Source organism: Carettochelys insculpta, chromosome 5 (assembly GCF_033958435.1).
Source record: "Carettochelys insculpta isolate YL-2023 chromosome 5, ASM3395843v1, whole genome shotgun sequence".
NCBI lineage: Eukaryota > Metazoa > Chordata > Testudines > Carettochelyidae > Carettochelys > Carettochelys insculpta.
In genome coordinates this window covers 26087481-26111099 of record NC_134141.1, presented here as the reverse complement: position 1 = coordinate 26111099, position 23619 = coordinate 26087481, and the positions used below count along the sequence as shown (strand labels likewise).

At 45.9% G+C, this 23619-nt stretch overlaps 1 protein-coding gene and 1 long non-coding RNA gene across 4 annotated transcripts in view; one reads left to right on the top strand and one right to left on the bottom strand.

Moving 5' to 3' along the window:
• LOC142013444 (zinc-regulated GTPase metalloprotein activator 1A-like) overlaps positions 1-10841 on the top strand; it is a 35533-nt gene extending 24692 nt beyond the window's left edge. For all 3 annotated transcript variants that reach the window (XM_074994815.1, XM_074994816.1, XM_074994817.1), the window contains 5 exons: positions 3889-3940; positions 6260-6328; positions 6443-6508; positions 8983-9112; positions 10095-10841. In XM_074994815.1, coding sequence (XP_074850916.1) covers positions 3889-3940; positions 6260-6328; positions 6443-6508; positions 8983-9112; positions 10095-10168 — 391 coding nt within the window. In that variant the 3' untranslated portion in view covers positions 10169-10841. The remainder of the gene's footprint in view (positions 1-3888; positions 3941-6259; positions 6329-6442; positions 6509-8982; positions 9113-10094) is intronic.
• Positions 1-13285, bottom strand: part of LOC142013445 (uncharacterized) — a 28023-nt gene extending 14738 nt beyond the window's left edge. Inside the window, exon 1 of the long non-coding RNA XR_012645643.1 lies at positions 13275-13285. This is a non-coding gene — a long non-coding RNA (uncharacterized LOC142013445). The remainder of the gene's footprint in view (positions 1-13274) is intronic.
• Positions 13286-23619: the final 10334 nt, after the last annotated feature.

The following is a 23619-nucleotide window of genomic DNA, read 5'->3' as shown; positions in this document are numbered from 1 at the left end:
TCTTCCCGTGACTCAGTTTACCATTTGTTTTGATATACAAGTTTGCTGAGAGTTTATATATTTCACTTTTAGGGCTTGTTTATACTACCACCTTCCTTCGAAGGAAGGACGGTAATTAGGGTGTTGGGAGTTTACTAATAATGAAGTGCTGCCATGCATACTCAGCACTTCATTAAGCAAATCCCTACTCCCCCTGCAGCAACTTCAAAGTTTTAATCTTCGAAGTACCAGCACGTGTGTAGCCACAGCTCACCTGCTGGTACTTTGTAGTGCCAGGCAACTTCAAAGTCTCCTTACTCCTCAAAATTTTGAGGAGTAAGGGGACTTCAAAGTTGCCCCAGCACTTCGACGTTTAAACTTCAAAGTTGCTGCGGGGGCGGGGGGGGAATTTGCTTAATGAAGTGTTGCCTATGCCTGGCAGCACTTCATGAGTAAATTCCCAACACCCTAACTATTGTCCTTCCTTTGAAGGAAGGTGGTAGTGAAGACAAGCCTTTAGAATATTACAGTGAAGACTTATTTCAAAACCTTTTATTTGCAACAGCTGTGGTGTTGCTAGTTGTCTGTGCATATGTTAGAGCTAAGAAATATAAACTCTCCCTGTATTTTGTTCTCTGAGCATAAATTTAACTAGTGAGTAGTGTCTGATTTATTTTTAGAATGATTCGTGTTTTAGCTTTTGTCCCTTTTGATTTTGTTTACAGTAGCAAATGTCACCCAGGTATTCAAAAGGTCCTTTCCATTTACTGTGTTTTGGTTATCAAAATGAAATTATATCTATGAAATGATGTGTGGCAGTGATTAAACAAGTAAAATTGAATTATTGGTACTTGATACCTCCTTTTACATTGGATGCTTCGTACAGTTGCAGAACAGAAAATCCTTCAAAGATTAACCAACTGAGAAGGATTAAATTTGACATCCTGTTTACCATGACTCCTCGGGTGACTAAATCACTCCAATAGCTTGTCTACACATAGACTTTCCCCCTCCGCTCCTTTAAACACGTTCTTGCCTATTTACCCCTTGCTATTCTCAAACCTTGAGGATGTTCTGTTTTGAAGTCCTTGGCCTCCCTGTAGTTGAATTTATGCTACAGTTGTTGACAGCATAATCTGCTAGAAAATGTTCATCTGCATGCTGTCTCATATACCTTTTACAATTTCCCTCCACCCCTTGCATCTGATCAAACATGAAGCATTCTGAAAGTGTAGCTGGACATAAATATATCGGTAATATTTTTCTTATTTCTAAAATAAGATTTAAGAAAACCAGTATTTATAAAGAAGGCATTTAATGGAAGAAGCATTTTTGTGTATTAAAGTTTTGTACATAGTATCAAAATCATTGTTTACATGATCTGTTTTAACCAGTCACTGATCCACTTCACAGTCAGAATGGTCATGGCAAGACAATTACTTTTTTCTTGGCTGTTCCACCTCAAAAAATTGTCTCATTCAGTTGTTGCTGCTTTTGCATGCTTGACTGTAGTCTGGCCATCTTTTTGTAGGATACTGCTGCTGCTTCTTCTCTGGTCTCCCTGATTCTCATGACTCCCATCACATCTGCTCAGTGTACTGTAATTAAAGTAGTTGCCATGCCTGCTGCTGTGTATTATGAAATGTGTATATGGACTTATTTATATGGATAGGTGAGCAAAAGACACTTTGAGATAAGATTTATAGGTGCATGCTACTTAAAATTCCATACGTATCTCAAAGTTAAGCAAAAATATTTTAAATATGCTCTTTTACTATTTTGTCCTACTTGTTAGTATAAAATTACTAGGTAACTCATGTATTTTTATACATTCAGGCTGGGTCTACACAAGTGCCTTCGTTTCGAAAGGGGCATGTTAATGAGTGGGTCTGAAAGGCTAATGAGGCACTGCAATGAATATGCAGTGCCTCATTAGCATAATGGCAGCTGTGGCGATTCAAAAGTGTGGCTTTTCGAATCGCGCGACGCCTGTGGAGACGGGACCTTCCGAAAGGACACCCCCCCCCCCCCGAGTTTTCGGAAGCCCTTCTTACAATCTGGTGTTAGGAAGAAGGGTTTTTGAAAACCGGGGTGGGGGCGGGGTGGTTCTTTCGGAATGTCCAGACTCCACAGGCAGCGCGCGATTCAAAAAGCTGCACTTTCAAATCGCCGCAGCTGCCATTATGCTAATGAGGTGCTGCATATTCATTGCAGAGTCTCATTAGCATCTTTCAAACCCGCTCATTAACATGCCCCTTTCAAAAGGAAGGAGCTCATGTAGACACAGGGTCTATGTGAAGGTTGACCCTCTCTCATCCAGCACACTTGGGATCTGACCAGTGCTGAATGAAAGAATTTGCTTGACCAGGGCCATGTCTACACTAGCCAAAAACTTCGAAATGGCCATGCAAGTGGCCATTTCGAAGTTTACTAATGAAGCGCTGAAACACAGATTCAGCACCTCATTAGCATGCGGGCGGCCACGCCACTTGGAAATTGACGCGGTTCACCGCTGTGCGGCTCGTCCGGACAGGCCTCCTTTTCGAAAGGACCCCAGCTACTTCAAAGTCCCCTTATACCTATGAGCAGGTAGGAATAAGGGGACTTCGAAGTAGCTGGGGTCCTTTTGAAAAGGAGGCCCATCCGGACGAGCCGCGCGGTGGTGAACCACGTCAATTTCCAAGTGGTGTGGCCGCCCGCATGCTAATGAGGTGCTGAATATGTATTTCAGCGCTTCATTAGTAAACTTCGAAATGGCCACTTGCATGGCCATTTCGAAGTTTTTGGCTAGTGTAGATGTAGCCCAGGAGAGGTAAGTATCCTCTAGTACATTACCAACACAGCTTACTGGACTCTTAGAAGACATCAGCTATGTCTACAGTTGCCCGGTACTTCGAAGGGGGCATGGTAGTCAGGCTGATGAGAGATTACTAATGAAGTGCTGCGATGAATATGCAGCACTTCATTAGGCTTATTCTCCCCATGGCAACTTCGAAGTGCCAGCATGCCAAGTAACCACGGGCACTTCAAAGTGCCCCCAGCTACATGGCATACCAGCACTTTAAAGTTTGACACTTTGAAGTTGCCGTGGGGAGAATTACCCTAATGGAGTGCTGCATATTCATCGCAGCACTTCATTAGCATTCTCCGATCAGCCTGATTACTATGCCCCCTTCAAAGTACGGGGTAAGTGTAGACATAGGCTACGTCTACACTCGCCCCAAACTTCGAAATGGCCACGCAAATGGCCATTTCAAAGTTTACTAATGAAGCGCTGAGATGCATATTCAGCACTTCATTAGCATGCGGGCGGCCGCGGCACTTCGAAATTGACACGCCTCGCTGCCGCGCGTCTCGTCCCGACGGGGCTCCTTTTCGAAAGGACCCCGCCTACTTCGAAGTCCCCAAGGAATAAGGGGACTTCGAATTAGGTGGGGTCCTTTCGAAAAGGAGCCCCGTCGGGACGAGACGCGCGGCAGCGAGGCGTGTCAATTTCGAAGTGCCGCGGCCGCCCGCATGCTAATGAAGTGCTGAATATGCATTTCAGCGCTTCATTAGTAAACTTCAAAATGGCCATTTGCGTGGCCATTTCGAAGTTTGGGGCTTGTGTAGACACGGCCGTAGACATTTAGGGGTAAATTACAGCTAAATAACAGCACAGAACACTCACAGTCTGGACTGGTGGCTGTAAATAAACTTTATGGGATCATGGCAAGCTTGGCCACATGCATAATAAATGATCATATGGGTAACTAAAACCAGGATGGATTATGGAGTTTGCCAGACGAGAGTGTTCCAGATTAGAGAGGTCCAACCTGTAGTCCTTTTGATACTTAAGTAGCATGAAGTATCTGAGAATTTTACTCTGGTATTCTAATAAAATAAAGGTTTGAATGTATTTGTTTTCAGTTTGGAGAAAAAACTGCAGTATGTGCAGACAACACACCCACACCTAGATAAGGTAAGTACTAAATCTGCGTTCGACCTATTGATGACAAAATCTGGTTAGGGTAAATTGCTGCATGTTAGGCATTGCATACTAATCACATGATGCTCTATAGTGGGCATTAACTAAGTGTAATTAAGGTATTATAGAACAGTTCGATGCATTGTTTTGTATCAATATGGTTTATTATGTTGAACTAAATATATGCAGTTGGCTGTATTTTTAAAAGTGGCTTGCAAGCAATCATGTAAGTAACATGAGTAATCTAATTGAAATTAATGACTTGCATGAATGAAATTACTCATGCAGGATTGGGCCCTAGATTTGTAGTTAGTGTTTTTCACATGCTTATTTTGTGCACACAGACAATATATAATTTGGGAACCAAGTCAGACATGTAAACATTTAGAACATTGGTTAAAGCCAACAAGCATATTAACCAAATGTGTATGTTTTTGTGCATAGATGTTTGCAATTTGTTTTACAAGGAATAACTGTGGATTTATAACTCTGGAATAGAACCTGCCCTAATTTAGGTTTTGATCCTGCTAGCATTTATATGTGTGCTTATTTAACTATTATGAGTAGTTCCACTGAAGTTAGTAAAGCTAAGCACATACTAATGGACTATTCACATTAATAAATTAACATATATAGAGTTTGTAGAATCAAGGTTTTACTTTTTGGGGTGTAAGTCAACATAATTTCATCCTCTGTGTAGTATGCACATGGAACTGTCACTGCTGCATTTTTGAACGATAGGAGGAGATTCATTATTAAATCTTAATTTTTTCTTGATTAATGGAAATTGCAATGTTTTCTTTACACATTCCTAAACTAAAAATCAAACTTGGGAGGATGAAGAAGAAGCCCAGTTGATCACTGGTACAGAAACAAACCCGTGTTAATGTTAAGTCTATTGTTTGCTAAGCATTGATAATGTGCTTGGTGGTATATATAGCAAAAGTATACTGTGCTAATGACAGTTTATGAAATTGCAAATGTAGGACTATTTGCAAACTCACACAGCTAATTAGCATAGCTGCAAGAGATCTTGCTGTTGGCAGGGAGCATGCTGGCAGTACAGAAGCCATATGGATGTGCCTCTGCTGGCTAAGACCCCCTCTGTCGCCAGTCACTTTTATGTCTAAATGGTCGTGTAGACGTGGCCTCTATCGGCCAGGAGCATCTTACTAGAGACAGATTAAAAGTGGTCCAAAGATGAATAGTAAAGCAAAAATCCATTTAAAATCAGAGCAGAATTTTTGGAATATGTTTATGAACTAATATAAAAAAAAGAGAAACAGTTCATAAAAGCTTCAGTGTGCTTAACCCTGTCAAGAAAAAGACAGGGACAGGCATAAGGGACTGGCAACAGAGGGGGCCTTGCCAGCAGAAAGTTGGTACACCAGGGGCCCAGGCTTCACTGGTAGACTAGCTGGGGCTGGAGCCAGCCTCCACAGGGCTGGCAGCTGGGGCCACCACCAGCAGCCCAGTCTTAGCTGGACTTGGGGACAGTGCAGGCAGCAGGGTGGGGCAAGAGGCTGGAGAGGCAGGGAGACCTCCCTTCATCTGGCAAATTCCCTCGTTTGGGGCCAGTCAGGTTCCTAGTGTTTTGGACAAGGGAGATGCAACCTGTAGCTCCAAAATGGATTCCAGCATCAGGTGGCCTGGCTTATATCTCTTGGTAGGACCAACCATAGTTTGTGCTTGCATGAAAAACAAACCCATTTACAGATCATTGTCTTCAGGACCAGGCCATTATGTTTCAGGAATATCAGTAATGGTCCTTATTAGCACATCTAGAATTATAAACAGATCTACACTTCATATTTCTAATTTCACATACAATAATGATACAGGCAGAGAAATAGAATATACACATTCAGCAGATTGTAACTTTAAAAATGATCTCCCATGATGCATTTTGACTAAAGTGCCTTTGAGTTATGCATATTTGTAAGCATATTTTCATAAAGCAGGGGGTGACAATCACCTAGTGATATTAACAATTGTTTATAAGCACTAAATGTCAATTAGTTCAAAGAATTCTACAATACCAAATGCTATGGCATCAAGATACACAACATTTTTATTGTAGGGAATCAAATATTCCTTAAACTGACTTTATAAAAACAATGGTAATGACCAGAAGAATATAGTATATTAGAGCGGAATCACTAGTGTGCATATTTTTTTCCTTTGGGGGTTTTTTCTTCTGTTCCCAATTTATACTGTTGAGTGCACAAACACTTTTTTATAAGTTACTGAGCTGTTTATTTGGTTCTACGTTAGAAAAACTGAATGTTAAGGTGTGGGTCTTTCTACTTGCAGAGTATTGTAACAATTACATTTGAAATCTTAGGAAGTACAACTGAAGAAAATCTAAATGAATTTATTCAGGTGAGTGCTGCATAACTATTAACTGAAAAAAATGTGTATTGCACCACTTGGGCAAATTATCATTTTGTGTAAAGCTTCTGTTTTGTTTTGTTTTTTAAATATTCCTATTTGTAGAATCTTCTCTGGGAGAGAAGTGTGAAGGACAAGACTGGGCATCCAATGGAGGTCATAAGACTCAAGGTTCGGCTTTTAAATTTACCTTGTCTTTTATACCAACTTCTGGTTTTTAACTCCCTTGTTTCTGGTAAGGATAAATCATTCAGGGCTCTGGCTATACTGGTAACAGTGGTTTCCACCACTGGATCACTTTTGAGCTGAGTGAAAGGCAGTGGTAGTTTGCTTTTTGGGATGCAGTTCTTTCCCGCAGCTTTTCTCCCCCACAGATAGATGGAAGGAGGAGACTGGATTTAATGGGAGTTGGCACTATTTCCTTACTCCCCCAAGCACTAAGGCTGGAATTATGGTCAGCCCTAACATAGCTGTGAAAGCAAGGGGACATCCTTATTCCCCTATATTGCTACTTTAGGTAGTTAGAAGCTACTCCATAGTGATCAGTTGTATTAATGTGGAGTTTTCTTTACAGGAGCCCTTAGTGCCAGGTTCTCATGATGTATAATCCTTGAAATCTTCCTTCTCTGTGTTTACTGTTCCTCTGAAAGATCCAGTCCCACCCAGACCCAAAACTGCTGCTTCACTTGGAAAATCTGCTTAGGGTTCTCATAATTTCTCATCATCACCTACAGAAATTGAAGTGCACCATAACATTGGGGAAGAGGATACATGTCAAAGTCAATACTTTAACAGTCTCTACAATCCTGAGAGGTTTACATTTTTTAAATAAGCTGATATGCAAACTACAAGTGGAATATCTTTGGAAAATTACGTCTTGTATTTGCAAGGAGTTTAAAAGTAGCTTCTATTGTGGGGTTTCAGGGTGGACCTCCCTAGTCCAGCACTCTTGGGACTTGACCCATCCCAAACAAGGGAGTTTTCCAGACCAGAGGAAGTACCCTGACACCAGCCTCCCAGCCTGCTGCTGGCTCCACTTCCAGCCCCGGCCATCTTGCCACTGCCTCAGCTGGGATGCCTGCTCCTGGCCCTAGGCCATCTGGCTGCCAGGCTGTGACAGCATAGACCCTACCGCGGGATGGCCCCAACACAGCTCCAGCTTCTCTGCCACATGTGCAGTGGCCCTGGCTCCAGTTCCCCTGCTGCAGCAGCCTGGCTGCTGGCCCCAGCTCCCAGCCCTGCTCTGTCCCCAGGCTGCCAGCTTCCTGGTCCATGAGTCCTGGCCTCTGGGGACTAGGGACTGTTACCAAACTAGAGAGTCCCAGTTTAGGGAGGTGCAACTTGTGTATTAATCTCACTCTCCTATCAGTAAAAAGCTGGTTAAATAGGTATGCAGAAAACATGCATGTTCAAAACTCTCTCAAAGCTTTAATGGAGTACAGTAAAGAGTTAAAAAAAAATCAGATTACTTAATGAGAATGGCATTTGTAATGAAGTGCAGTTGAGTGATAACCTAATTATTTTTATTTGAACTGTCGGCAGTAGTATGTGTCTGGTCCAGAGAGGTTGCACCTCCCTGGTCCCTCATGGCTGGGACCTGACTGGTACCAAAAGAAGAGAATTTGCTGGAATAGGGAGGTTCCCTGCCTTAGGCCCCCTAGCCCAGCAGCCACCTTGCCTTGCCCCCCACCTCAATCCCAATATATGTTCTGTATTTTTCTCCATATTTACTGAGCACTTTGAATCAAAGCAAAATGTATAAGGTAGGCCTCATGCACTAAGCCTCACTAAATAAATTGGATTCCATGCAGATGTATCCCAGTCAATTCTAAGACGAGTGCCATAGTTTGTCCCTTTTTGCTTGTATACCACTGGAGGTTATAATCCTATTTGACACTATATGCATCTTAACACCAGTTAATTTGGCTAACAGAATTTAGGATTTCAGGGGGAACTGACAGACAAGATCCTACTCTGTGTGTGTATGCAAATATATATACACACACTCTAAAATCTCTCCCTTCATCCTGGAGAGATACAGAATATATTAGATAATCAGAAAGGTGCATAACTAGAAAGTTGTACATGGTTTTCTATGCAGTGTCAATAGACAGTCCCAACACAGATTTTTGTCACTCAGTCAGTCTCATTGTGTTGGTTCTAATCACTTATGCTGTTGAATCTTTTTAAAATGTTGACAGTCACACACATTCACATGTCATTGTTTTAGAATAGGAGAAAGCTGAAGGCATCAACAACTCAATCACAATTATCTATAACTAGGAAGCTGTGTAGTATACCATCTACCTCGTGTGACAGGAAATGGTGTGCTTTTCTCATTCATTTATATGTTGTATTGACGCAGCTTTTAAAAAATTGAAATACAGAGGTTAAAAATTTAAAATCCTAGCAACTTTCCAGTTGAATCAGAAAAAAATAATTTGCACCAGCTAAAATATGTAACAGTCTGCCCAGCATTACCCTCATCTGCCTTTCCCCCTCATTTTTGTTAAACCTGCAGGTCTGTGTTGTCTTATATCCAAATTATGTTCGATCACTACAGTGCCCAGCACAATGTGGGTACTGTTCAGATTGCAGTCCCTGTGGTCTATTGTGATACTAACAATAACTGTTCTCATGATCAGGGTTTGGTATCTATTAAAGACAGATCTCACCAAGTGATTGTTCAAGGGGTGCATGAACTGTATGATGTAGAAGAGACCATGGTAACCTGGAAAGAGGATGATGAAAGAATAAACAGATTGGTTCTAATAGGTAAGTGGAAACTACACATTTCTTAGTTTTGCCTGTATTGAAAGCAGCTGACCAAAGTCAGACTATAATTCTTCAATAAGTAAAACAAAGTAAATAGGTCCATATATTATATGCATCTGTGGAATCCATGTAATTTAAAATGTGTGCATATGTATGTTTATATATTATATGTAGGATTAGCACAATTCAGTTATAATTTTTAAAATTAAATTTCATAGTTTTATGAAATTACTCTAGCTTTATCAGTTTTAAGTTTTCACAATTGTAAGACATGATGGAGAAAAGGGGGTCAGACAATATTTAATGACTAGTCACGGATATTCAAAATTGGAAAATTTCATAGCAGTTAAAACACAAATTGTCAGCATCACCTGTCAAAATATACACAAGTAAATACCCTTACATCAAACTTTTAAGGTTTCATTTGCACTCTTTTTTCCTTTGCCTATTTGTAAATTGTGATCATTGATGGAAATAGTTTGTTGGTTTGTGAGTGTCACACACTGACTTTACCAACATTTATCAATTAAAAAAAAATCTAGTCCCTCCAAGCTTGCATATATGTAATTTAAAAAATGTAGGATTAAAAAACATGATTGTGGGAATTATTGTAATCAAAGGTTTGATAATTTCCATAAGGAAAAAATGGTAATACCATTTTAGATGTATGACATCTTTAAGGCTGATGTCATGTTTTCTTTTGAAAATGTTGAAACTCCACGCTTGTTTTTATCTAAACTCAACTCTGACTCTGAAATTTTAATGAAAATTAATCTAGCATTTCATATCCATTTTTCTTATTTTATTGTAGCCTGTTTGGAAATCTACACCTTAAAGCTGCAACTTGTGATCATTAAAATAAACCCACATTTTACCTAATTAGTATGTAACAGGTGTTTGTATGATTGTAGGTTTTCATTTATGTATGGAATTTTTGGGATGTCCTGGAAAATACTCATAATTAATTTTGTTCTCTTTACAGGCAGGAACTTGGATAAGGATATCCTTAAACAAGTATTTATAGCTTTTATGACAGAGAAACAGGAAATCAGTTGACATCACACCACAAAGAAAAAGAAAAATATGTCCTTAATAAAGCTACCTTTATAACAGACTGGATGACGTGCAATACAGTAACTTCATTTTGTTCTTGCACTGCATATAACTTAATCTCTGAATCTCATGTTACTGTGTTACGAAAGCCAAGTCATCTATTGTTCAAACTTATGCTTTTATAATACAGAATAAAATAGAGTAAATAAGTGTTTCTAAGATTTTGGCTTGTGTTTAAATGGTATAGTACTGTTTGAGCTTTTCTAGTCTGGCACCCTTGGGACGTGACTGGTTCCAAACGAGAGAATATGCCGGATCACAAGAGGTCAGTATTGTTTCGCAGCAGTAAAAACACTTCTGCTGCTTACTGGGCTCTTGGAAGACATTTAGAGATAAATTAGAGCTAAATAACAACACCGAACACAGAGAGCCAGGACTGGTGGCTGTAAATAAACTTTATGGGACTGTGAGAAACTTGGCCACACCCATTGTAAGTGGATACCCAGCTAACTAAAATCCTTGCCAGACTATGGATGTTGCCAAACGAGAGTGTGCTGGATGAGAGACTACTGGATTAGAGAGACTGAACCTGGACTAATATCACGAGTATTCACATACAGTTATGGATAGTAACAGAGAGTAAGACGTGCTAGTCTATACACTATCAAAACAAAAAGCAGTCAAGTAGCACTTTAAAGACTAGCAAAATAGTTTATTAGGTGAGCTTTCGTGGGACAGACCCACTTCTTCAGACCATATCCAGACCAGAACAGACTCAATATTTAAGACACACAGAACCAAAAACAGTAAGCAAGGAGGACAAATCAGAAAAAGATAATCAAGGTGATGAGCAAATCAGAGAGTGGAGGGGTGGGGGGGAAGAACAAGAATTAGATGGCCACTATAGGGGCTCGTCTGCATACTGGACTCAATCTAATTCTTGTTCTTCCCCCGCCACCCCTCCACTCTCTGGTTTGCTCACCTTGATTATCTTTTTCTGATTTGTCCTCCTTGCTTACTGTTTTTGGTTCTCTGTGTCTTAAATATTGAGTCTGTTCTGGTCTGGATATGGTCTGAAGAAGTGGGTCTGTCCCACGAAAGCTCACCTAATAAACTATTTTGCTAGTCTTTAAAGTGCTACTTGACTGCTTTTTGTTTTGATAGTTATGGATACATTTTTCTGATGTTAAGTGTATGGGTCCTATAGTCTTATGATTAAAGATATATGGTGCACATACAATAGAGAATTGTAGAGCATCCAAAGCAATTCTGAGGCCAGTGCCCCATCCTGTTGGTTCTTTTAAAAAAAATTAATAATTTAAATCCATCACAGATTTTCAGTAAGGCAATTATAGTTTTTTAAAAAAAAGTCAGGGTAATCATGTTGTTTAACTCATTACTATTCCCCACACTTTAGGAGTCTCAGAGTAAAGATGATAAATTACTTTTTAAAATTAACTTTTTAAATGATTGTATAAGTAAAACTAAAGATACTTTTTTGACAGATGTACAAAGTTGTTAGGTAATGATAATGTAGAGGAAACATAACTACAGCCTTTGATCACATTTTGCAGAACTGAGACCTGTAGAGGACCTCTTAAATCTTTAAGGTTATGACCCTGTTAATGTTGGAGTCTTCTATCCAGGTCATTTTCTGTTGTATTACCTGGGATGTTCCATGAAATTTCTTGGCTTTTTTTTTGGAGAGTTGGACTTTTTTCCCCTCCTAGCAGTGTATATTATTGCTGTGAAGGGAACTTAAAATGAGGTTTGCATCTATGTTCCTCACAAAATTAGATTATTTCTCCAGTTTTGTATGACTCCTGAGAAGAACTATATTTAAGAGTTGTGGGAGGAGATATAAAATAAGTATGCAAAATAAAGTTCATATATATAGGACTGTGTAAAAAATGTTAACTTTCAAAAGGTTATATCTCACCCAATAAATAGTATGTAGAATTGAGGCTGTTGCTTTAGTGCATCCTTTGATATTTGTGTGAATGTTAAAGCATATGGGATTTTCACAGTGTAATGAAAAAGCTTTCATGCTTCAGACTCTGAAAACAACATGCTGCTTTCTATCAGCACAGAAAAGTGTTCATTGAATTTCCTAGCAGTAAGCATTAAGAATTTAGGTAAGTGTAAAATTTTACCATTTTGGAATTTTACCAAGGGTGTGTCTGTTTTCAAATTCCATGCATTTCTTTATCTAATTTCCCTCAAAACAAATTCTGAAAACAGCTAGTTCAGAAGACTTGTAATAGGATATAGAAGTTTTGATAGCTGACGGTTGTTCAGTGGTATATGTGGAACAAATTGGTGATCTCAGTCCACTTCCTAAATGACAGCTGTTTATATCTTCTAGCGGGACATCTCACATTCCTGGGCCCCAGGCTCCTGTTCTGTCTACAAACTCAGTGGAGACTACTTCAGTTCCAGGCACCTGTTCATTTATTATGTGTCAAGTCCCACCACCTTCTATATACAGTCGATCACAGAAACCCCTCTGGTTATACAGTTACAGTGCCTTCCGGCTCCCCCCTTTCCTGCACCCCCAGCTACCTGATGTAACTCCTCTGCTCTGGGGCTCACATGTGCCAGTCATAAGGCATGGGTTTGCTCAGCCAGCTCCTCTAGCCCTCTTTGGGTGGGGCTGCCATGACAGACCTCTGACTAGTCACCTCTCATACTGCCAACAATCTTAACAAGTTGCAAAACTGTCAGGAAGCCACAGAGTCCAAAAGCAGAATGGATATGAAAATTTAACATCTGTCACCTGAATAAATAGATCTTCTAAGTCAATATTGAGATATATTGAATGGTCCCCCTAGGAAAATTTGTTGTGCATTTCCCTCTGCAATATCTGCCTGTGGACAAATAGCACTTCAGTTTTCAATACTGTAGTTATGGCATCTTTCATGAACACTGCATTAACTTTAATGCTCCGATAAAAACAAGATAAGATTATCCTTTGAGAGGAACAGTCTCATGATAATAGCAAGTGTTTTCTTTTGTATGTAATGGAATACAATAATTTTAAGGAAATACAGTTAATTTCCAAATAATTAAATATAGTAAGGAGAATCTTGCTTATTGATCCTTCACTTACAATAGCCTTCATCTGGTTTGACTCAGGATAGTGTGAAAGACTGTATCCAGTAAGAGACCCTCCTTGTAGCTTCAGGTGGGATGTAATTAGCTCAGACATGTTCTCTCTTGCCAGATCACTCCTGAAAAATATCAAATATTAAGTCTCCAGTTATGAACTGTTTAATACTTTTTCTTATTTGCTTTAGTTAAACATCTACTACTGCTTCCTGTTCATGGACAATGTATGCAATTCGACTGGATTTTTTTGTGTGTGCACGTGCACACACAAGCCCAGTTTTCCAAATGAATGGAAAATATACATTGTCCACATTTCTCCCTTATTTTTTGCAGCCTTGATCTTCACCCTTTGTGCCTTTGCCTTTAGATATTTTACCTTATAAAGGGACTGTGGTCGAAGAAGATGCTAATACATTCGGAGCTAATCAAACCTTTTCTTGAATTGCCCAATTTTGGATCATTCATTTTCCAATTTGGGAAAAGCCTATATAGGTTCAAACAAAAAGCATGTACTATACTGGCTCAGACGGAAACAGAGAGGAGGGAATTGGGGTTGTCAGCCCCAGATGGACTGCAGCTGCTGGTACTTGGGACAAACAGAACTCACCAAGCCCTGGCTGGGAAAAGTGGACAGCACAGGACTGAGGGGAGAAGGGGCTGGGGAGAGCTGGCTGCATTAAGGGGGAGGAGAGCCAAGGTTTCTGACTAGGTGCTGGCATTTTGGGGCATGTGAGGATGTGGATCCATGACAGTTATCCTATAAAGTACAGCAATCTAAAGTTTAAAAAAAAAATCAATGATTTTATTTTGATTGGTGTCACTTTAAGAAGCTGCTTTTACATTATTTTCTCTTTAAATACTGATTCTGCAAACAGTTGTGCATTTGGAGGGCTCCCATCTATATGTATTTGCAGGATTGGGGCTTAAGTGAATGAATACTGAAGCAAAAGCACATGGTGAAGAGGCCTAGCTCATGACATATGCATGATTATATTTAAAAAAAAAGCTTACATAAATGATGTTAATGGGATAAGGTAAGAAAGAAAAGGATTCATGTAATTGTTTTGGAATTTTGTAAATATCTGAGAAATGCAATCTTAATGTAATCTTACTTATTTCTTAATGTACTGTTACTAATTGAGGTAAATTGTTAAAAGTGGAAGAACTTTACCATAGATCTTGTTTGTTTGGCCTTTCAATTAGATAGAGTTGGATTCCAGATGTGATTTCCATGAAGTTTTAAAATTTGTTTGGGGAGAAGTACTGGAAACCATTAAGACCGGATCTTTGCTATCTAATATAGTTCTGGCTCTCCAAAGTGCCTCCACTGACTCATAAGTAGCAAGCACTAGTTGTGGTATTTAGGTGTTGTGGAGGATGAAGACCTTAATTTGCAAGCTCTTTTTGAAGAAAGGGTCTGTCTGCAAATTCTGAACCCATGCATGAGTATACTCCAGGGCTTCTATTCTGAATTGAGCCACAGAGACACACACACACACAAATGTGAAACTAGGAGAATTTTGCTCGCTTTTACCCATCTGTTTCACAGTGCAGTGCCTAAACACTCATTTAAAATACCTGTCACGTGATATTTTAATTCCCTTCATATGTGAGGTTGAGGTTTTGTTTGTTGTGTCTCACTTTACTTATCGGAGGGGTAGCCGTGTTAGTCTGGATCTGTAACAGCAACAAAGGGTCATGTGGCACCTTATAGACTAACAGAAAACTTTTGAGCATGAGCTTTCGTGAGCACAGACTCACTTCATCAGATGCTGGTCTTGGAAATCTGCAGGGCCAGGTATAAATAAGCCTTTTTATCCCGACCCTTGCTCTGGTTTATTTATATCTGGCCCTGCAGATTTCCAAGACCAGCATCTGATGAAGTGAGTCTGTGCTCACGAAAGCTCATGCTCAAAACTTTTCTGTTAGTCTATAAGGTGCCACAGGACCGTTTGTTTATTACTTATGTTACTGTTCAGAGAAATTGTGTAAGCCTGAATAGATGCTTTATACTCCCCTTTCCTTCCTTTCCAGCATCAGAAAATACTATATTGATATTTCCCATGAGAGCATGCCTATTTCTCTTGACTCGTAGATTTGTTTAGCAACTTAAAGCTGAGCTATGTGTGCACAACATATGCCTGCAAGACTGATACTTTTGTAAACTGCGAAAGTCCGTAGCATGCTTGTGTTTTGGCAGCTGCTTCATTTTTTTTTTTCCAGAGTAGCCCTGGTCATGCCAGAAGACTGTGCCAGTTGTGCAGCTGGCAGATGACTAGGTACCACTAGCAATCCAACGACTGTTCTGCAGTGGGGCCCAGAATTGCTGTTGGTGGGACTGTATCCCTCTAGTTACAAACCTGGGGAAGAGTTTGAACACTAGTCCCTGTCTGCTTCTCCAAACAGTTTGAATCCAGAGGAGGAATAGGCAGTATCAAGGGACACCTAATTACCAGGTAACCCTGAAGCTCCCCCCTAGACTGCAGCTGGAGTCAAAGCAAGTTGTGTGGGTAAGAAAGAAATGCAGGATTGTCACCCTCAGTGCATTCCAATGATCACACAATTTTCCCTGAAGGAAAAAAGTGGTTGTTTCTTCTAACCCAAAGTTGGGAAAAGTTCCCGGGGTGGTGATCAAGAATCTGCTATATCAGTGGGTGATGTTTTATTTTGCCAGGACTTGCTTAACATAATTGTTCACCTTGAAAAAAATCTTGCCTGGCTAAAGGGAAAAAAATCTGTTTTGCCTCCCTGTGCTTTGATGGTGAGCTCAGGCTGAAGAAACCTTCAGGTTTTGGAGAGCTAAAACGTTGAAGTAAGGTGGCTTGTACTTTAGAGTAGTCAGTCTCCTCTTCAGCATCTCTACAGGTCCTAGAATCTATTGGTGTCCAGAACCCAAGTATGGTGAATGCTCTAACGTGCTAGACACTGCATGGATTAGCAGCTTCCCATAAGGCACTCCTGGGAGGGTCCAATTCTTAGGAAAATGATCCAGGAACAAGGGTGTTTAATTGTACCCCACAGAGGGAAAGCAAGGAGCAGCCTGGTCTCTTACTTCAGCTGTCTGGTACATTATCATGCAACCATGGGGGAGAAACTGTGTTTAAGCTAGGAAACCACATCCACCCCTGCCTCCTGGCTAAAGGAGGCTATTTTCCACCTGCCATTGATTTAACAGCTGCTTATCTTTTTCCCTTTATAAGTGGGGGTTTTACTTTTCTTTGCGGAAGCTAGTGGAAGAGGGAGAAGATCGACCCTTTATCCTAGAGTTACACTTTTATCTGCTGAATAGTAACAGAGAGGTAGCCCTGTTAGTCTGTATGCCAACAAAACAACAGCAGAAATGTAGCAATCTATCTGAAGTGGGTTTGGCCCACGAACGCTCATCACCCAATAAATCATTTTGTTAGTCTTTAAAGAGCTACACTTATGCTCCTTACTCGTCTGCTGCTTATAAGCTGCCTATTTACTTTTCATTAGTGGTGGCCCTGCAAGAGTCCCAGGGTGGAGGTTTCAACCTCAGCTCCAGGAATCCAAATGTAACCAGTTGCAGTCCGGGGGTTACACGACACAATTACTTCAAACATTGAGTTGGTTTTTGTCCCCTTCTTCCTTAACTTATTGTGGCTGTAACAGCAGTTGCCCAGTGACTTCAGTTCTGGTAATCTTTTATACCTATCTAAGGAACCACTGGAAATGTTTCCCCCGTGTAGTTTGTCTTATGGGAGATGTTAGTGATCGTGCTACCATAAGCTAGGCCACTCCTCAACAGACTAGTATAGAACATTCACTCGGTTAGTCCTTACCTGTCTCTCTTCTCCGCAGGGGATTTGCTCCCTTCATATGCATGGGTCGCTTGGCCTGGATGAACTGTTTCCTTTTTTTGTCCGTTGAACACTGGCGAGAGTGGCCTGGAATAAATACGAGGGAGAGAACAGGGCAAGCCGGGGTTCGGACACACGAAAGATCAGGGCAGTTCCTGCAGCCGAGGAGCCGGAGCGAAAGCTGTGCGGGTGCACATAAACTGCAGTGACTTTTGCGGGTTGGGGCAAACGCTGCCTCGCCCGCGGGCAATACCGCTTGGCTTTTGTACTGCCCGGTAAAGTGCGGCTGGCCCCGGGTTTCCTGGGCTGCGAGCAGAGGGGAAAAGGGCCGAAGGGCTCGGACGGGTCTCCATCCTACCGCAGCCGGGAGCGCTCTCAGCGGTATCAGGTGCGGTCTACGGCCGGGGGAGTCAGTGTAGTAACCCCGGGGGGCGGTGCCTTCCCGCCGCCGGTCACTCTCCTGGCCGGCCCCACCTGCAAAGCGGCTGAAGTTGCAGAGACCAAGCGGAGCCGCCCGTGTAACGCGCAGCCCACCTGCTTCGCTCCCCGCGCCGTTTCCAGCGGCGCTCAGGCCTAGCAGGGAAGCGGGAACTTTTCCAAGCGCCAGAGGCGCCTCCGCTTCTCCGCGCCCGCCTCCAAACCTGCCCAGGGCCCTGCACGCCTCAGCCTCCAGTGCGCGGTTCGCTCCCGCGCGCTGCGCCCCGCCCCGCCCGTTGCCACTGCGCCCCCGCGCGGCTGTCAGCGTCTTCTCTGCCCTGCGGGCGGAGATGGATTCCGGCGCGTTGAGCCGGCCGCAGAGCTGCTCGGCTGCTCTTCCGCGGCAGGAAATCCGAGGGTTTAAACTAAGCGGGTGCTCAGCGCTGGGTTTCAGCGCTGCGCACTGGAAGTGGAGCCACCCCCTGTCCCCACTCCCCCCGGGCCGTCCACACTGCAGTTAGTGCGGCGTAACAGCGGCTGCTCGCCACCGACTGACTACAGCCGCGCGGCGCTGAGCGGCGAGCCCAGCAAACGGCCCGGCCGCGACCCCGGCTAGAGCGTCGCCCTTCGCCCCAGCGCACCGGCTGCCAGAGGCTGCTCAGGAGCAATCCCGGCAGCCGCCCGCCTCGCCCCCGCTGCACCGGGAGCGGCCGAGATCTCCCTTCCCCAGCTGCGCGCCCCCGCCCCAGGGCTCCGCGCCCTGCTCCTGGGGAGCTCGCTCCAGCGCTGAGCCCATTGGGCCGCAGCTGGGACCGGCCGCCCCCTCCCCGCTTAGTGGGGAGCGTATAAGAAGGACGCGGGCACGGCCGCCCCAGCCACACGGTGAGAAAAGGCTCCATGCGGCGGCCGGCGGCCGAGCCAGCCTCCCACCAGCAGCGGGCGGGCGCGCCGGGCTCTGACGGGGAGGAGGAGCTGGCGCTGCCCGGCCGGCAGGGGGAGCCCGAGGGCAAGCCTCCCTACTCCTACATCGCGCTCATCGCCATGGCCATCCTGCAGAGCCCGCAGCAGAAGCTGCCGCTGAGCGGCATCTGCGCCTTCATCCGCGGCCGCTTCCCCTATTACGGCCGCCGCTTCCCCGCCTGGCAGAACAGCATCCGCCACAACCTCTCGCTCAACGACTGCTTCGTCAAGCTGCCGCGGGAGCCGGGCCGCCCGGGCAAGGGCAGCTACTGGGGCCTGGACCCGGCCGCGCGGGGCATGTTCGACCACGGCAGCTTCCTGCGCCGCCGCCGGCGCTTCAAGCGCCCGGCCCCGACCCAGCTCTGCCAGCCCTGCGCCCTGCCGCGCGCCGGGCCATCTGCCTGCCCCTTGGCCCGGCGGAGGCCGGCCGGCTGCGCCCTGCCGCTGGGTGTGCTGCTGCTGCGGGAGCCGGCCTCTGCCCCCGGCCGCGGCTGCTCCTTCAGCATCCAGAGCCTCCTGCTGGGCAGCGAGCCGGGCCCCCGCCCGCCGCCCGCTGCCCCCTCCTGGTCGTGCGGCCCCGCGCTGCTGCCCGCCGCTCTGCTCGGCCTGACCACCCCTCGCTGGCCCTGGCACGCCGCCTGCTGCGCCCCGGCGGCCGGGAAGGGCGCCCGCTTCCTCCGGCCCAGCCCCGGCGAGGTGGCACTACTAGGCTGCCAGCCCGGGCCGGGCCCCGCCAGGCTGCTGTCCCCCGGAGCGGGCCCGGCTGCTGGGGGAGCGGCCGCCGCCTTCTAGCGCCGAGGGGGGTGGCCCGGCATGCAGCTGCCAACCCACCCCAACGCGGACTTCCTGGCAGAGGCCTCATTGCCGCGGACAGCTCATCTGCCCGGCCCGGGCACCGCCCCAGCCTTTGCCGGCCTGGATCTGGGTGCGGGGGACTCCTGCGTGGTCCGGCCTCCCCCACCCGTCTCCTTGGGGGCGAGCGTCATGGAGCTACTGCGAGCTGAAACTGACCCACCACGCCGGGCTTGCAGCGGGCCGGGCCCTCCGATGGCTAAGGGCGGTTCCTCACCCCGCAGCCCCTGCTGCGTAGCTGTCCCGCAGCCAAGGCCCGCGTAAGGCGGACGCCTGGCCTGTGCCGTGTTTACAGAAGGGAAGACCCTTGTGCAAACGCGGGGCGCTGCCTCCAGGCAGGAGGCGTTTCCCTTTCTCCCTCAAAGGGCGAACTTTTTAACTTGCCCAGTGGTGGAGCGTCCTGGAGCCTGTTTCGTCCTGCCGCGGGGCTTCCCTATAACTGGACGTGGCAGCTGTTTGTTACCTGGGGTCTGTATTGGGAGGCTGGGGGAAGAACGTTAATCAAATTTGTGTAAGGGCTAAATAAAAACCGACCAACTCTTTGGCCTTCCTTTTTTGGGAGTCAGTTACTAGGGTGGCCCCGTGCAATGTCTGCTCCTCTTACATAGTTAAGGGGGGCTGGCTCGCTTCCTACGCAAAAACCGTTTGGCTGTCATGTTTTTAATAGGGGCAAAAAAGTGATACTGCAAAGTTACTCTACCGAGATTCAGGCGTTTCTAGTGTTGCAGATGTTTTGATTTCTGTGTGTGGCTGCACTCTGTGCACAGAGGTTTTGTCGAGAAATCTTTTCTGTCTCAGGTCTGTCGATAGACTGCCGTAGTGTTTAGCATACCAGTAAAGAAGTAGTAGCGAGGTAGATGGGTTTGTCTGGAACTTCAAAAGCAACAAGAAGTCCTGTGGTACCTTCTAGACTAACATTTTGAAGCATAAGCTTTCCTGGGTGGGTATGAAAAAGCGGGTCTTTGCTCACCAAAGCTTATGCTCCAAAATATGTTAGTCGAGAAGGTGCGCCAGGACTTCTCCTACCAGTAGGGTGTTTTTCCTCCCCTGTTATTCCGCTGCAAGGCCGTTTCGCCGGGGTCTCACATTTAAATACCAGCCGGGCTGCAGCTTGTTTCAAAGGGAGCACAACCCCACCCGTAGAGCGGGGTGACGCCTGTCACTCTCCTCCCCCAGTAGGCAATGAGAACTGTGGGACTGCAGTAGTACCAGGCGCCCTAGGAAACCGCTGGAAGCCAGAGACGAAGAGGCAAGCCCGCGCCCGCCGCTGGTTCCTCCCGTTCTCAGCGGCAGGCGAATGGGTTCGTTTGTGACCCTCCCTGCGGGGGGGGGGGGGGTAATTTCCAACTCCCCGGCGCCAGGAGGCAAAGCCCTGGGGGAAATGCCTTGGAGTTACAAGGCGTCCAAGGCAGGCGCGTGGGCGGGGTTAGACCATTGCCCTGGAGCCGCGAGTCCAGTTCCCCGGGGAGGTCCCTGCCCGCAGTGTTGCAAAGGCCTCGATTCCAGGCTCCCTTTGCGCTGCCCCCGCGGTGGGTAATTCCCCCAGCTCTGAGGTCGGCTCGGTTTTTTTTTCCGCACGTCTTGTTGTTCCGGCGCCTCATGAGGCTGCGGCCGGTGCCAGCAAAGGCGATAAGACCGCATCGAAACTAGCCCCCACTCCCCCCCCCGCCGCCGATCTGCTTGGCCCGGTGGCGCTGCCCCGCACGCGGAGCTGGGGGCGTCACACGTGCCGTCACCTCTCGGGGTACATGTCAGGGCTCCTGGCCGCTGTGTGGCTCTGCCTGCCACTGCCCCGGGCTCGCTCGCTTTGTAGCGGGCTCTCACCCCAACTCTTCGCTGCAGCCAGGAGCCGCAGTGACACCGGATCGCAGCTCCCCCTCTGCACCGCGCTTTCGAGCGCACGAGAAAGGGAGCCGCGGCTAAGGAGCCCTGGCAGGCTGCGCAGCGGGAGCCGAGACGTTGGAAATGAAGCAAACCAGCAATACACCGCTGCGGCCCCGAGTCCGTGCCGGTTCAGGAGAGCAGGAGCCGGCCCAAAGCGGTGCTCGGCAGGATGAACGCCTGACGCGAGGCGAGCCCGCGGGGCTGGGCTGACGTCCAGCCCCTGCCCGGGGGAGGAGGCCGAGCCTTGCATCTGGGCTGAAGTTTCTAATTTTGTATTTATACTAGACCCGGATCGGCTCCGCCTCGCAAACCTGCTTCCCGCTCTGTCCGAGGCCAGAGCGCTTCCAACCGCCCCAGCAAGGGAGTTCCCTTCCTCTCCGAAACAGGGTTCGCTCCAGCCCCCTTTCAAGTCAGTGGCTGTGTGTACACTTGCATGCCTCTTTCCAAAGCGGAATGCAAATGAGGGAAATGAAAAATGCAAATAATGCACTGATTTACATATACCGTGCTTTATTTGCATAATCTTTTACAGGAGATTCTTTCGAAAGGAAACGAGCAGTATAGGTGGGGCTCTTTGGGAAATAAACCCCATCCTCCAAAGAACCCTTCTTTGTATTTTGTTTCAGGAAGAAGAGTGCTTTCGAAGATGGGGTTTATTTGCGGAAGACCCCACCCATACTGCTTTTTTTCCCGTTCCAAAGAATTTCTTTCGAAAAGAGATTATGCAAATGAGTATGAGATATGTAAATCAGTGCCTCTCCGCATTTTTGATTCCCCGCATTTGCATTCCTGTTTAAAAGAGGAATGCACGTATAGACGCAGCCAATAGGAACGAACTCTTCGGACAGAGCACTCCTGGGTTGACAGAACGGGTGGGGGCGGGGGCTTTTTCTTTCGTTTTTTGGGGGGACGGAAGGAGAAGGAAGCGAGGGAGGAGTGTTTAAAACGCACGCCAGTTTGGACTCCCCGACAATTGCATGAACACCCCCCTTTGCCCTGGTCGAGTCCTCTTTAATCTACGAATTTAAACCATATAGACACTACAACGTTGACAAGGTGCAGGGAGCTGCAGCCCTATTTAAAGCACAGAGGCTCCCTCTACACTAGTCCCTTCTTTTGGAAGGGGCGAGGCAATGAAGGAGTTGGGAATATGCTAATGAAGTGCCTCTGAATACGCAGTGCCTTATTAGCATAATAGCAGCCGCCCGCTTCGGAAGCGCAGCTTTCCAAGGGCGCGCTGCCCCTGTGGAGTGGGGGCCTTTCCAAAGGACACTCTCCCCCAGCCTCCGACTTCCAAAGCCTCTTATTCCTGTTTGGTTTTAGGAAGAAGGGGCTTTCGAAGTCGGTGGGGAGGGGGCGTGTCCGTTTGGAAGGCCCCAGGCTACACGGGCGGCGTGCGTTGGCAAAGCTGAGCTTTGCAAGCTTGCACGGGGCTGTTATGCTAATGGGGCATTGCATATTCATAAAGCGCCTCCTGAGCATCTTCCCAGCTTGCTTGTTACACGCCCCTTCTGAAAGGAGGGCGCTGCCGTAGCCGCAGCCAAAGGGACATTTCCTTTAAGTCAGCTCGAAACAGAGAGACATATGACCGATCGGAGTCGAATCACTGGAATGAACCGCGGGTCTCTAGGGCTAAGCCAAAGTCCATCGAGCCACGAAGCGGGGAGTGTCTTTCCGCGGGTTTCAGCCAGCTGTGGACGAAGGCAAAGGAAAGCGGCGTGCGCTGGAGCCGGCGGGTGGGGGCATCTACAAGCGCTTCAAAGCTTCCTCGGGAGTTACTGCTGGGCTGAGGGCCCTCTCCGCCTGGCACGGAACAGTGCCACACGGCCGGGCAGCGACCCGTTTGTCCCGCCACTTTCACAGCACCTCCAACTTCCACCGACCTATCGGTATGCATACCTAGTGCCAGACAGAGAAGAATAATCACTTTCCTTGATCTGCTGGCAGTGCTCCTACTAATGCAGCCCAACATGCCATTAATGTTAAATCCTTGCCTAGAAACCTACTTGTGCAAAATCATCATTATTTCTAGCCCAGTAAGCAAGTAATGCTAACTTATTGCATCTTTACAAAATGCCAGTTAAACCCAAGACGATTGTAAACCTCTGAAAATAATTTATTCTTGTTTATTGCTAATTTTTGCACAAGATGGAGTTTCTCTAATTTGAAAGCAGTTTGCTCAGTTTGTCCAAGGCTAAAGCTCTCCATCCAGAGCAATTGGACAGATACTATTTGTTAATGGTAGTGTTTTATTTATACCAAAACAGAAAAAAAGATTCATAACATAACAAGTGGCCTCTTGCTCAGTGGGAACTTTGGGCTCTCTTCAGCGGAGCAGGATCTGGCACAAATGAGTGTTTATTCTACCGACTATGTTGTTTTGAAAATCGCTAGTCTACGTTTTTGTTTCCT